Here is a 15,295-nt window from a genome sequence, read left to right as displayed (position 1 = left end):
TGCGGTTGACGTAAACTGGCAAATTTAACGTGAACAAATAATTGCTCATTTATTTTAATAAGTACTAGGTATAGGGCGTAACAATATGCTAAGAAAAATTAATTCTAGCCAAACGTATGGGAAAAAATGATTTAAGATCTACTTATGTCCGAATAACCCTTAAAATAATATTTTGAAAAAAGTTATTACGGTTTTAAACTCATATAAAATATTATATTTTTATAACCATAAAAATATTTATATTTAAAAAAATTGGAAAAAATTAACTATAGGTACTTGACTTAAATAAACGTTTTTACGTCTTTACCATCAACATTTTTTAAGAAATTAACGATTTTTAATTTTTCAATAAAAATTACTGAACATTTTCAATACCAAGAAATAAAAATGTCTGCTGTACTTTAAATCAAGCGTCTAAAAATTATATAATAAAAATTTGTCAATAGTATAATCATTAGAACAATTAAAGTTATTTTATTTGTCAACTCATTCTGTTATACAACATATACATTGTATAATATATATTTTAATATAGGTATAGTGATAATGCTTTGTAAAACCGATTAAAAACTAAATGTGCATTCCTCTCAATTTTTACGATTTATTGCCATGTATATAAGTGCAGCTGTTGTGGGCTGTGTCACTGTGATTTCTGAGAAATTAAGACAATGTTAGGATAAGTCACTCTCATTCAGTTATAACACTATTATTAGTTTATCTGAATTACACACAAACACGATAAGCCAAATTTTGTAATTTCTAAAATATTATACGTTTATACCTATATAATTGTATCTTAATATTTTTAATTTTAATCAAAAATTGTAAAAACAAATAATAAAATATGCTTATACAATGTAATTTAATAAAAAAGCAATCGGTAAACAATGACTGTTGAATGTCTCTTAGATAAAAACACATTTATTGTATGCGGAATACAAATAATTTTATTATATAGGTACGTAATGTATTGTTTTCAATTATTTAAATTGGGATTTGATAGAGTCAATGACTATAAATATATTTATTATTTTTATTACCTTGTTGTTTATATTAAACATAATATATAATTATTGACAAAATAGTATAGAACAATATTATACACTCAGTACGTGTCTAACAGCCGACCGTGTAGCACGTGTTTTCTTTACGCGAGTGCGCATTTATAAGCTCCCGATAGCACATCACCGCTGGATACACGTATACGGGTAATATAATCATATTATGTAACGTCCCTCCTTATCGCATAATGAGCAACGTTAATAAGACGGGCAGACCGTCATTATCGTCGGTCATTAAACCGATATCGAATAGACCTAGTATTAAAACCAATGCAACACAAATAACTAAATCTACAAATGCACACTCTCCACAAACCACTCTACCTAGTCGTTCAAAGATACCCAAAACCCCTACTTCCACCACCTCACCTCACACTCATATTTCGACCGCATCAGCATTTCTGCCATCAACGTCCACCGCGTCCAGCGATATCAACAAACAAGTAATAACTACCAACATCACAACACATAACACAAATCGTAATTATGCGTCCGCGACATCTAATGAAAACTCTCCTAGTAGAGAACAAGCTCTCGTGTTTAATTCTATAGACGGCATACCTCAAAGAGAATACATTGTCGCCATAGGTAAAATAATCTCGCCAAAGAACATAGTTTTTGTTTCCCGCATATCGAATAACCGTTTTTGCATTTTTCTCTCAAGCAAGCAAATACTCGACTCACTCTTAGAAGCCACTCAAATTATTACAATAAATGAACAGATAATACAAATACGCAGACTCATAAACCCAGCCAAGAGGATTGTCATTTCTAATGTCTGCCCCTCTATTCCCAACCACGTCATACTCGATGCGCTTAAAAATATCAATGTTATCCCCGTATCCGAAATTGCATACCTCAAAGCAGGTATCAACATTGAGGGATATGAACACATATTAAGCTTCCGCCGCCAAATCTTTATCAAACACGAAGACTTTCCAAACCTCCCCGGATCTCTACCATTACTCCATAATCAAACCGAATATAGAGTATTCTTTACTGACGATAGAATCACTTGCTTTTTATGCAAATCCACTGGACACACCTCCAATAATTGCAAGAAAATTAATGCCAATCCCCAAACCACAACTTCACCCATACAACCTGAACCTGTGGAAGAACCTTCCTTGGAAGAATCTAGCTTATATCCTCATACAAGCACAAGCACTCCAGAAATGAATTTATCCTCCCCACCCCCCCAAAAAAATCCTATTACTCCACACATGCCCCTTCAAAAAATGGAAGGAATCTCAGAAGACCATCAAACCAACAAAACCCACCAATCCTCCTCCCACAACCAGTCCGAAATAACCGAGATAAATTTCAATGCAATTTGCGAACCACATAAAAGACCGTTGTCCGATAATTCATCTCTAACAATACCTGACTCTCCGCCTAAGGTAAACTTAAGCACCGACAGAAGCAGGAATAGTTCAAAAAAAGCTAAAGTAGATAGATCCCGCTCTAATTCTTCATCTAAAACAGCCGACAAAATATCCTATGGGCTTAAACCAGCAGAAGACATCTTCTCCAATGATTCACTCATTTCGCTTCAACAATTCAAATACGTACTGGAAAATTATACCAACAAAAATCTTAATATTCACAATATCTGTAAAGACATAAACTCGGATATTACTTCGCTTATGCTCCTGATCGATGCAATACGACCTAAAATCACTGAACGTACCACCAAAGCTCAACTCACCAGACTGGCGAACTTTTTATTTCAAGCGCTACCTCCACCTCAAGACAATTAACCTCCTTCACAACCCCAATCAGCTCACTCTTAGTACTTACCACCACTCCTCACATAGTTTACTGGACACCACCTATCAAAACAAGAGCAAAATCTTATCTTTAAAACAATTAACATGTCAGCTAACATTATACAATGGAACATAAACGGGTTCTACAGCAAATTAGAAGAACTCCAACTAATAATCAAAGACCATACCCCCACAATTATATGTCTACAAGAAACTAATTTTAATACCAAAAGCAATCCTGCACTTCTCCACTTCAACATTTTCAAAAAAAACAGAAATGTATGCAATAGATCGAGCGGAGGAGTCGCTATTCTGGTCAACCACAATTTTCCCTCCGAAGAAATTACACTCCACACTGACTTAGAAGCCATAGCACTCTCAATCACACTTCCTCACATGACCTTAACTTTGTGTAACATTTACATACCCAACCAAAAAGATTTTACACTCTACGATATAGAGCATATCATCCAACAACTACCCAACACGTTTATAATTGTGGGCGACTTCAACAGCCACAGCGAAACCTGGGGTTCGTACAAAACCGACTACAGAGGTAGAATAATCGAAGAGCTACTCTCAAACGACAGTCTTATTATACTAAACAATGGCCAACCCACCAGAATAAATCCTTCAAATGGACATCCGTCAGCCATAGATCTATCCATCACAAACGCGTCCCTATCCCACAAACTAGAATGGAACACCCTCCCCGATATATATAGCAGCGATCATATACCTATAGAAATATTGATCACGCTTCCGCTTGACAATTCACGTCTTAATTACCCCCCCATGTGGAAAATTAAAAACGCCAACTGGAATCTATTCTCATCTACCTTGGAGGCAAATACTCCCTCTTTACCTACTCCTTCCAGAACAAGCATCACCACTGATGTAGCAAACTTTACCACCCTTATTCAAGACACTGCTAAAATCTCCATAGTTGAATCTTTAAATAAGACTACACATAGACCCAGAGTACCATGGTGGAACGATGACATCAAAAAATCCATCCAAATCAAAAACAAAGCACTAAAAACATTTCAAACTTCCAAGACCCAAGAAGACTTTATCGACCTCAAAAGATGCAAAGCACGTACCAGATTCCTCGTTAAAAACAGCAAGGCTTCAAGTTGGAAAAACTTCGTGTCCAGCATACATAACCAAACGGACTCTTCCATTGTTTGGAAAAAAATTAAATCCATAAAAGGGACCAATAGATCTAACGTTATAAATCTACTTATTGACTCAAAACTCTCCACATCACCTTATGACGTAGCCAATTCTCTGGGACGTATATTCCATGAAAATTCTTGCAATGCTAACTATGACCAAGATTTCTTATACTACTCGCAATGTTATGCCAACCCAGTCAACACAGTAGATCCTCTCGACCCCCAGCAATCCCTACTAAACTCTCCACTGAAGATCGAGGAACTTGAAGACGCTCTCCACAACTGTAAAAGTAAATCCCCTGGCCCTGATGGGATTCCCTACTCCTTCATCAAAAACTTCCCCAAAAACACCTTAAATCACCTCTTAGCCATCTATAACTTAATTTGGGATAGTAACGTCTTCCCTGAATCTTGGAAACATGGTTATGTCATCCCCATACTCAAGCCTAACAAAAATAAATTCTTAGCAGAAAGCTACCGCCCCATTTGTCTACTTAACACCTTATGTAAGTTACTCGAAAAAATAGTCAATCGTCGACTTATATGGTTTATTGAAAACCTCAACTTTCTCACCTCCGAACAAAATGGATTCCGATGTAATAGAAGTACAATGAACAACCTTCTAACCATTAAAAATGAACTTCACTCTTCCTTAAACAACAAACAAAACCTGGGAATGATCAGCTTTGATATAGTCAAAGCATATGACACGGCGTGGAGACCCAGAATATTAAACAAACTCAATAAAATTATTGCCAAAGGATACATGCTAGATTTCATCTCGAATTTCCTCAACCACCGCACCTTTCAAGTAAAAACCTCCAACACGCTTTCAGACACCTTTCTCCAAGAAAGTGGGGTTCCACAGGGGTCCACTATCTCCGTAACTCTTTTTCTGATCGCTATCAACGACATATCAGAAGGAATATCACGCCCAAACATACCTCTATTATTCGCAGACGACTTCACTATTCTTTGCCACAGTACAAACGTTAATTCTATTCAATCGATACTTCAAGATTCCACGAACAAACTCACATCCTGGTCGAAAACTTCCGGCTTCCGATTTTCCCCGGAAAAAACCAACCTTATAGTTTTCAGCCATAACAGAAATAAGAAGAAAATACACATTAACATCGGAAACCAAGTCGTAGAAAACCAACCCAATGTTAAAATACTGGGCATCATTTTTGATCATAAAGCTTCATGGATCCCCCATATTCTTAATCTCAAGAACATTACCACGCCAAGATTGAACATCATAAAAACTCTAGCTCATACCTCATGGGGAGCCAAATCTCAAACCCTCCTTAAAATACACAAAGCATTCATACTATCGAAACTTGATTACGGCGCTCCAATCTTCTCATCAGCGAAACACACCAAACTTAAAATACTGGAGACTATCCACAACTCGGGAATCCGACTCTCCATTGGAGCCTTCCGTTCTAGCCCCATCAAAAGCATCTTAAACATTGCTGGAATTCCATCCTTAGAAGTACGCTGGAGAGAACAAACCCACAAATTAGCAGCAAGAATATCAAGATCCCCCCAAAATCAAATTCACCACCCTAAATATACATTCAATCACACTTATATAAAATACGACCTCGAAAATATAATCCCATATGAAAAATCCCTATGCCCCCCATGGCAGTTCAGCATGAATATTAACATTGACCTACATCAATTCCCTAAAAACTCAACCTGTCCCCACATTTTCAAGAATGCTTTCAGAGACTTTTGCTCACGCGCCCACCCACAAACCCATATATATACAGATGCCTCCATCATCGAAGGACGAGTCGGGATGGCTATCATATGCGATGAAACTACATTACAATGGAAACTCTCAGACAAATGCTCTATTTATACAGCAGAAGCCCTGGCGATTCTTAAAGCTATCGAGTTCACCATATCTGAAATAAACGACAACAATATTACAATATTTAGTGACTCCCTCTCAGCTCTTACCAGCCTCCAAAATCTGTATTCCCCTTCTGATATCGTTAGAAAAATTCAAAACACCCACTACATAGCAAAACAACAGGACAAAAACATCACATACTCTTGGATTCCTGGCCACTGTAACATAGACGGCAACGAACTTGCAGACACAGCCGCCAAACTCGCTCACACTTCCCCAAATTCTATCAACCTACCCATTTTCTCTCTCAGCGACATAAAGAGGGTCATCGAAAATGATACATTACTTCAGCGTCAAAAGGAATGGAATGAAATGTCAACCAAACTGAACGAAATCAAGAGATCCGCCTTACCGTATCCTTCTCCAGATAACATCTCAAGAAAACACGAGACCTCTATAAACCGTCTCAGAATTGGCCACACACACCTTACACACTCCCACTTAATGAAGAAGGAAGACCCCCCAGTTTGCACATGTTGCGGAACACTACTTACTGTAAAACATATCTTAACCGAATGCAGAATATATGACAAAGAAAGAAGGCTATATCAAATATCCAACCACCTTGCTGAAGCACTCAACCCGGACCCCAACAATATACACAAGATCATACTATTTCTCAGACAAACGAATCTTATAAACAAACTGTAAATTGTAAATAATACTATTCACTTAACTCCTAATTACTACTACTTTGTCTTGTTTTAAATACTAAATCACTTTGTATATCTTTTTAAATATTAATGTAATATGTAAATATACTAATATATAATGTACTGTTACATCCAATGGCCATAGACGCCGCGGATAGTTGTTTAATAAAAAAAAAAAAAAAAAAAATATTATACACACACCGATGATCTTCGCTATTATTTTATCGGCGTGTACAACAATAAAGTATTTTATAAACTAACACAAACATAATAAAATGTTATGGTTAAAAACATGATGGTCACAATACCTCTCAAAAATCATATAATATATTATGATACATTGGTATTAACGCCATCGCCACCGATTTTTGTGTATTGTAAATTTTGTACTCACGTGGTCCATCGATTTTCAGTGGTTGTGCAACAGTCTAGGATACTACGAGTTCAGGCCAAACGGAAAGATTTTACTGTTCGCTGGCAAAGCGTTCTGCGAAGCCAACTCGCTGGCCGAAGGTATTTGCGACAACATGCTGTTTCTGTATGCCGGATACGATTCGAAACGCCTGATCAAAGTACGTGTGCGCACCTGAAGTGATATCAATTTGCTATTATACATACATTTTTAATAATGTTTAATAGATATATATTATATTTATTATATATTTTTTCGCTCGTTAGCTCGATCAATTTTAGTGTCTGTCAAGATTTTAATTTTTATCATTTATTAAACCTGCTACCTATCTACAGTATAAGTATAAAATATAATATTGTAAATATATTCCATTTCACACGGTATTGAAAAACGCAAAAATCGACCGATGAAACGAGTGGAAAATAAATGATTCTGAGCATCATCTACCAGAAGAAAACTTGAGGCATAACATAGGCTTAACCACGATTTTTTGTAAAACCGTTTCAGAGCATTCTGCCGATAATTTTGGCACACACTCCAGCAGGGGCATCCGCACGTCAACTCACTCATTTTGCTCAGCTCATGAAACGCGGTGAGTAGAGTAAATTAATATCATAGCTAATATGTATACCAACAAAATATGACGATAATTGGGTTAGCCGTGTGTAGGAGATACGCCAGAGTTTTGATCTTTTGTTCGTGTCAAGCATGATGCATAATGGAAAATAAAATACATGAAAATAACATAAAATATGTAAAGATTTCGACTCGATGTTTTCAGTTGCCCTGCACTGGGCTACGTCCATAGTTTTCTGGTTGGCGAGAATCAGATCTTCTAGATTGCGACGTCCTGCAGGCACTATTATACGGCATATCAATAGATGTGTATGCCATCATCACCTGTGTTGTTCCACTGTGGCAAGAGGTATCCTGGCCATTAAGGCCATCTCAAAATGTTATCCTTAGATGTTCCAACTCCCACTCTCATTATGTATAATAATGTTTTCCACACGTGCCATATTGTAATTCGTGCCATTGAAACTCGTGAGTGTTCTTATCCGGCTCAATCCACCATTGATTAGACTCCACATTTTGATTCAATTTTATCTATCCATGCTACTTCCATTCTACTTTAAAAGGGGTCATTTTCTAAGACACTGCAGGAAAACTATTTCTCGATTTCAGTCGAAAAATTGTGGCCATCTGTCCAAATTGGTGGAATTTATTCGTTTAATTACAGAAACTACTCGCAGAAATTTCAATTTATGTGTATTGATAATATTACAACAACTATTTCGTTGGCAATGACTTACTACAAAAAGAAAGGTTCTTAATTAAAAAAAAGTAGATTTGTATTTATCATTACTTAGGCGAAACTCGTAAAATTGTGTCAAAATCCAAGAATTTGAAAATATGATCTTTGTTAAAAAATTAAAATTTTAATAATTTCTTTATTATTAAAATAAAATACGGAACATGGGTGAGCCTGCTCGACGAATCATTGGCTATGAATAATTATTATCAGTAGGGCTAGGATTTACATGCATTTGCATGTTTTTTTCCTTTAGTCCAAATTGATTGGTTGTCAGATTTGTCCACGATTTGGCTTATTTTCGTTTAAATAGGACCAATTTTTTTTTGCATACTTTTGCATATCTTGGACATAATGCATATAATTGCATATTCATAGATTTTTTTAGAATTCGATATTTTTTTAACTAACATTTTTAATTTTTATAAGTTATTGTTAATTTTAAATGGTAGGTACTTCACGAAACCGACAGTTTTTGGTTTATCCATTGAATTTTCGTAAATATATAGCATAAATACTACCTATTTTATTTTAGGTCAGATAATATCCGTTCGTTACCTTATCGTTGGTCGGACGACTGGTAGAATTACTTACCTACACATTGTTATTTGTTATATACAGTAAAAGATAGAACAGAAAAATTGTATTGGAACGTCGTGTGTTGCGTAAATGTGCAGACGTTTATACTTAATAATTTGAATGGCTTTAATAACAGTGTCCAGTTTGCCGAAAGTTCAAAGTGAAAGTACCAAGTTACGTCTAGTTAAACTAATATTTAATGTAATAATATGAGCTAATAATAAGTAATAAAAAAGTATGAATTATAATAAATAATAATAAAAATTTTTTTTGCATATTTTACAATTTTTTATTGCATATAAATCCTAGTCCTACATTTATCAGTGAATGCTTGTGCAAGATCTCGATGATTTTTATTGTAATATATTATGTTATTACAATTATATAGAATATATTTTATTGATTTATGTATCATTCCATTTACCCATAAAAATGTGTCAATATAGATCAATGGTTTGGACAATACAACTACAACAAACAGAAAAATTTGGAAAAATACGGACAACCGGATCCGCCGGCGTACGACCTGACAGGCATCACAGTGCCAGTTGCTTTATATCACGCGCAAAACGATTGGCTGTCGTCGATGGAGGTAAAATAATAATATTAATTTTCGTAAATGCGTTATACAGTTTTCGACTGTCACACACAATCTGTTTTATAGTCTACTCAATAATATTTAAGGTCATGTTATACAGTTATACTAAATATATATAAGGAATTTCAAGTATGCTCAATACGATCCGTGTTTTCGTCTTAGTTCGCGCATGTTCGTCGCTTTGTAAATTTGGGCATTTTCTGCACAAAACGCGCGAAAATTCCATTTTATATAATATGTACATGTTACACCAGATTAAGCTTATTGTTGGTTGCATATATATAAATAAGGTGGGCCACGGGAATAGGGCCGAAAATATATACGTAGATACATAACACTGTTTACATAACGCCTTCTTCCCATGGCTCACTCATCTGTACTGTGGTGTAAATGATGTGAAGCCCCTTAAAATATGCGCTCACTTTAATATCGTTGAGTATTCTCCATTGTTCTATATGTATTTATTGTTCCTTTTGTTGTGATTATTATATACGATCGTCGTCGCACGCGTACTTTTCAGGACGTCAAGGTCTTAGCGGGCAAGCTCCCGAACGTGGCAGAGAGAAAGGTCGTGCCGTTCCCGGAGTTCAATCACTTGGACTTCCTGTGGGCGGATGACGTGAAAAACATCGTTTATGATGATGTGATCAAATTCATGAAAAGGCACGACCGGAAGTACGCGGACGTAGGGTTACAGCCGTCTGCGGAAGTGGACGCGAACGTCGTGCACGCGGATTACATCGTATCCGACGTGGCGTAGCGGTGAAAATAGCAAGGTGCAGACCGCCATTTGCGGGCGCGATCACATCGCGGAGAGAAACCTGCAGACGACGGAGTTTTCCGTCAAAATCCTTGCCGTTTATATATTCCACCACCACAGTATATGGTACCTACAGGGAAACATTCATATTATCAAGTCCCAGGGAGAAAAATATAAATCATATTGAAAAAACATTCGTTAAGCAGAATTAAATACATTTGGTTCTCAAAAATATTTCGTTAAACAGAAAATTATGTTAAATGAAAGGTTGTTATATACAATTTGTTTACGATATGAGTCATCACTTAATATTTCAGCTAGATGACTTTTGATTGAAATAGGGTTTTCGTGATATGCCTAAGTACACATTTTCAGGCAAATTTCAAATTTGTGACTCTGTACTCCTACGCGAATGGCTACTTCGATTTTTTTTTCTACGGATTCAGGGGATTTTTTTTTAACAATTTTGGTGTACGAAGTGTTTTTATAATTATAAAATTTTCTATACATATTGTTACAATATATGATCAATTTTAATATTTATGAATGATCTCCTATATGGTTAATGTACAATGTGGATTAGTTGATGGAACACCGTTAGGTCCTTATTTCTATTGTGGAATAGCTACTGTTGAAGATATTTATATTTTTATTGAAATCAATTACCATTAATGTTTGACGATGTTTCATTAGCAAAGTGGGAAAATGTTTATTTTCAACAAAATAGGTCTTGCAGTACACAATGCCATAAAATATTTCCAAACCGTGAGATTGGTACTTATGGAGTAATTGCATGACCACCAAGAATGGATTATTTTCGATGGCGGCATTAAAAAACCCTTGTATATGCAAGTCCATCAACTAAAGAGTAAAATTAAAAAATAACATACCAGCGATATGTAAATAATTATTTGATTGAAAATCAAAATAAAAGCAATGACATTATGAGAATTGTTGAGACGATTGGAATAATTAGAAAATATTTGAAAAATCAAGATGGACACTTTAAGCAACTAATCAGAAAACATATATAAATAAGTCTAAAATAATAAATTTAAAAACATTTTAGATATGTTTATTCAATAAAATCTAAATAAACAAATTCATAGTGTTAATTATTTTAATTTTCTTAACTTTTAACTATTTTTTTATTTATTATCTCACATTCTCACGACAAACTATACAAATCAGTAAAAATAGAATGAATAAAGATACCTGCAAACAAGTGTTTATTTTAGTATACGGTTGGTAAAAATGGCAAATTAAAAATATCGACGATACCTACTCGATTATAATATGAACATAGTTGAAATTTTTTTGAAAGCAAATTATTCATAGACATTAAATTTCATATTACTGTAACTTTGGCAATTATGTAATTAAAAAAAAACCTTTTAAACAAAAGTTCTTAGTATAAAATAAATTTTCTATGTAAATCCGAAATAGAAAAAAATTTGCACACGCGCGTACAGAGTTACAAATTTTAAATTTGCAGGAAAATATTATGTATTTATAGGTAATCCAATCCTTAACACATGTTGAAAACCTAATTTCAGTCAAAGGGCATGCAGCTGAAATATTAAGTGATACCTCATATCGTGACCATATCATATAGTACATTTGCACCTCAAAGTAGCATATCTGTGTCCTGAGAGATGTGTAGCTCATATATTATATATATATACGCTCATTTCGCATACAACGTTGCCGTTGTGATTCATAAGATAATTTATTTATATCTCTATATAGATACTTAGATTAAATAGACAAGTAGATTATAGTAATTTAATATTAATTGTCTAAATACTGTAATGTTGTCAACATAATATATTGTAATAAAATAGGTAGTATTCGGTTCATGAATTCATGATTATGGCTCTTTAATATCAATAATTGTCGATTTTGAATAATTCGTTGTTACAGTTACATACGCACTACCTACTATTATTTTAACTCAACGCTACCTTATATTTCCTAATACCAAATATCTACTGAGGTGAAATTTAAAGTTACGAAAAATTAAACATTCTGACATTCACGATTTTTAGCAGTATTTGTTACTTTAAAATCAATTACTTTTATACACGCGTAACTCAAGTATAATATACAGGTTAAGGATTTGTAGTTTGTGTAAGGTTGCACGGATGCATGCACAGAGATAAGCGAGAGTCGTCATGAAGTGCAATTAAGATAAAATGGTCCTCTATAGTCAATATAGGTATTCGATAATATCATCGTTTAGAGTGATGTAACGTGGGAATTAAAAATAGTTAAAATTGGTAAATGATAATATGTACAATAGTTATAAGGTAATACGTCGTATTGAATTGTATTCCAGAATACAGTTTGGCAACGTTGCGCGGTTTTAACACATTTTCATTAAAAACATTTGGGGCGCAAATGGGTTATAAAAAATCCAAAAGGTGTGATGGGCGCAAACGCGTGCATAGAATTCGATTACTATATTATAATATGAACGTGTCGTCTGCCGCGGCAGTTGGAGTATCTTGATCGAGAGCAAAGGCCTGGCCGACCAATGACCAAGGGGGGTTCTCGACCGGGGCGACGTGGATCCAATGTAGGCGTGACAATAGTACCGAGTGGATGAGGGTGACGTGAATCCAAAAAGGTTGAGAACCACTGCCGCAGACCGAACCCGACTCACGAGCCACGACCTTCTACTGGGTCTGTTTCACGCCTGGAGAGGTAACTCTGTTCGCTCCAGGCTTATTACTAACTTTAGTGCGGAAGTTACACTTGCTCCTGTGTGGCTCGACCGTCGTCGTCGTCGTTGTCGGCTGCGTTGTTTTTTTTACGTTTGTGCTTTTTCGTCTTATGCCGAGAACGTTCTCACTCATAAGAGCAGTTCTTTTCCTTCCTACGTGCATTTGTAATGCAAAGATGCAAACGAATCATCCTCTTGACTGGACGTACGTACAGTTTAGTTAGTGACCGAGCGCTGTAACGGCTATTAAAACACCATAACAGCGTGTTAAAAATTTAAAATTATATCTAAATAAAGATTACCGTGCTTTTTAATATCAAATTAATATCGTACAGATTTCTCATGAACCGGGAAGTATACTGTTACATAAACGTTAATAGTAAAATATTTGTATGATATTCATTTTTCATTAACTCCTACCTATCAGTTTAATAAAATATGTTCATTATATTCTGTAAATATTATGAATGACAAAATTATTAATTATATTCGTGCAATTTTGATACCCGATGACGAACAATGAAACTATATATAACTGTTGTACCTAATTAGTAATTATAATTGTGTACCAATCATTATTGTATTACTATTTTAATTGTAATTATAATTGATAAGTATAAATAAACCTATTAGTAACATGTAGTGGTGTAATACATAAATGTAAATATTTCGGGCGGCCGCATGCTTTATATTATATTATTGCATATAGGATTTGTCGGAGCTGGTTTTGATGTCATTACTATAGTCAGCGATATGTTGTATGCATTATTATGCAGCGAATAATTGATTATTAATTAATATTGTTGATCCGATTTAATTAGTTAACTGTCTGTGTGTAATAGACTTAAATCACAATTATTTGTACGTGATTAGAAAATCAGACTAACAAATGAGTTACTATTAGTGCATAACTATCCATAGTCCTCGTGATCGATTTCATCACGGGCGGATTCCGTAAAACACCCGATGTATAGAAGTTTATAGTAAATATACAATGTCCGTATTAGCAGCAAAGCAATATACGAAGCCGCTGCAAGATTATTACACATAATATGCTCCTGAAGTATTTCAAACTGTAATATATATATGTATGAATTTATTATAAATTATAATTATATAATATATTATAATATTAAACTGAAAATGTTTAGCCAGGAAAATGTATATGACAAAAACTACGACACGAAGAAAAAAACATTTATATATATATATATATATATATAGGTAAGTAAATAGTTTGTTGACCTTACATTTTATATACCTAGGTAATAAATACATGATGATGGTAGATTTATGTAAATTGATATATCTACAATAAAATCAAGGAATTGATAGATCATTGGTAGGTATAGTGTTGTTTTTCTAAAAAAAATCGATTACTATAAAAACAAAAACCGGCCAAGTCGCTCTGCCATATCAGTGACGTAGTTAGGTTTTACAAGGATCTAAAAATACCTTGATACGACAGACCACTACACTTTTAATTGAATTCGTATTAACAGATTCAAATGGATGTTGTAAAGCTATCAATGATAGAAATATAGTCTTTGGAAAAAATAACCGTCTTTAAATACTATAAGTCTATAACCGACCGATTGGAAGTATGAAAAAGCTTTGCAGGTACTCGCTGGCTAGTATAATATATGACATTGTTCAGTTTTTTGAGTCGTCAAGGTGATTTCTGAATTTATCCATCAAATGAAATCAATTTATTAGTCCACACGAGTATATATTGTTATTAAAATAATCGTTCATATTACGAAGAATTAGGTTATGTAACTTGTGGCACAGTGCTTGAAACCGTTGAAACAAGAAAATTTAACAATATTAATTTTATTTATTTAACATACTAAAATCAGTTTGTACATTATATATATATACACACACCTTGAGACACAACAGGGTCCAAAATTTTTTCTGGATTAAGTTCATAATTTTCTTTATTTAAATATTTATCAAAAGTATAATTATTATACACTAAATATGTAGATTCCATCTCATAAGAAATACAAGTCTACAGTCTAAATTTCCTGTAACATTTATTTCAAAGTTCTGGTGATAATATAATGTACATGATGATTATATTGCGCAATAATTTTTTATTCGATTTCATATCTTATATCGATATAATTATATCAATATCCATACCGTCGTCGACTGTATCGACAAAGCTCCAAAGATGGTTCACAAAATACAGCCACAGCGTTTTAATGAGGATGCAGGACACAAGACGTATTTTTATTTTTTTAGGTCACCCCCAGTGAGTTCATTAGCGGTGGGACAAACTACACTGGATCATCAGATGAATACGTACCAAAAAA

General features: G+C 34.3%; 1 protein-coding gene across 1 annotated transcript in view; it reads left to right on the top strand.

Moving 5' to 3' along the window:
• LOC107171099 (lipase 3-like) overlaps positions 1-13,652 on the top strand; it is a 31,046-nt gene extending 17,394 nt beyond the window's left edge. The window contains exons 5-8 of the mRNA XM_089227989.1: positions 7,002-7,160; positions 7,508-7,592; positions 9,338-9,483; positions 10,010-13,652. Of these exons, the coding sequence (XP_089084115.1) occupies positions 7,002-7,160; positions 7,508-7,592; positions 9,338-9,483; positions 10,010-10,249 (630 nt within the window). The 3' untranslated portion in view covers positions 10,250-13,652. The remainder of the gene's footprint in view (positions 1-7,001; positions 7,161-7,507; positions 7,593-9,337; positions 9,484-10,009) is intronic.
• The last annotated feature ends 1,643 nt before the right edge of the window (positions 13,653-15,295 follow it).

This window comes from Diuraphis noxia, unplaced genomic scaffold (assembly GCF_037042655.1).
Source record: "Diuraphis noxia isolate RWA-SAM2 unplaced genomic scaffold, SU_Dnox_SAM2 contig0004, whole genome shotgun sequence".
Taxonomy (NCBI): domain Eukaryota; kingdom Metazoa; phylum Arthropoda; class Insecta; order Hemiptera; family Aphididae; genus Diuraphis; species Diuraphis noxia.
This window is presented reverse-complemented; position numbering and strand designations above follow the sequence as displayed.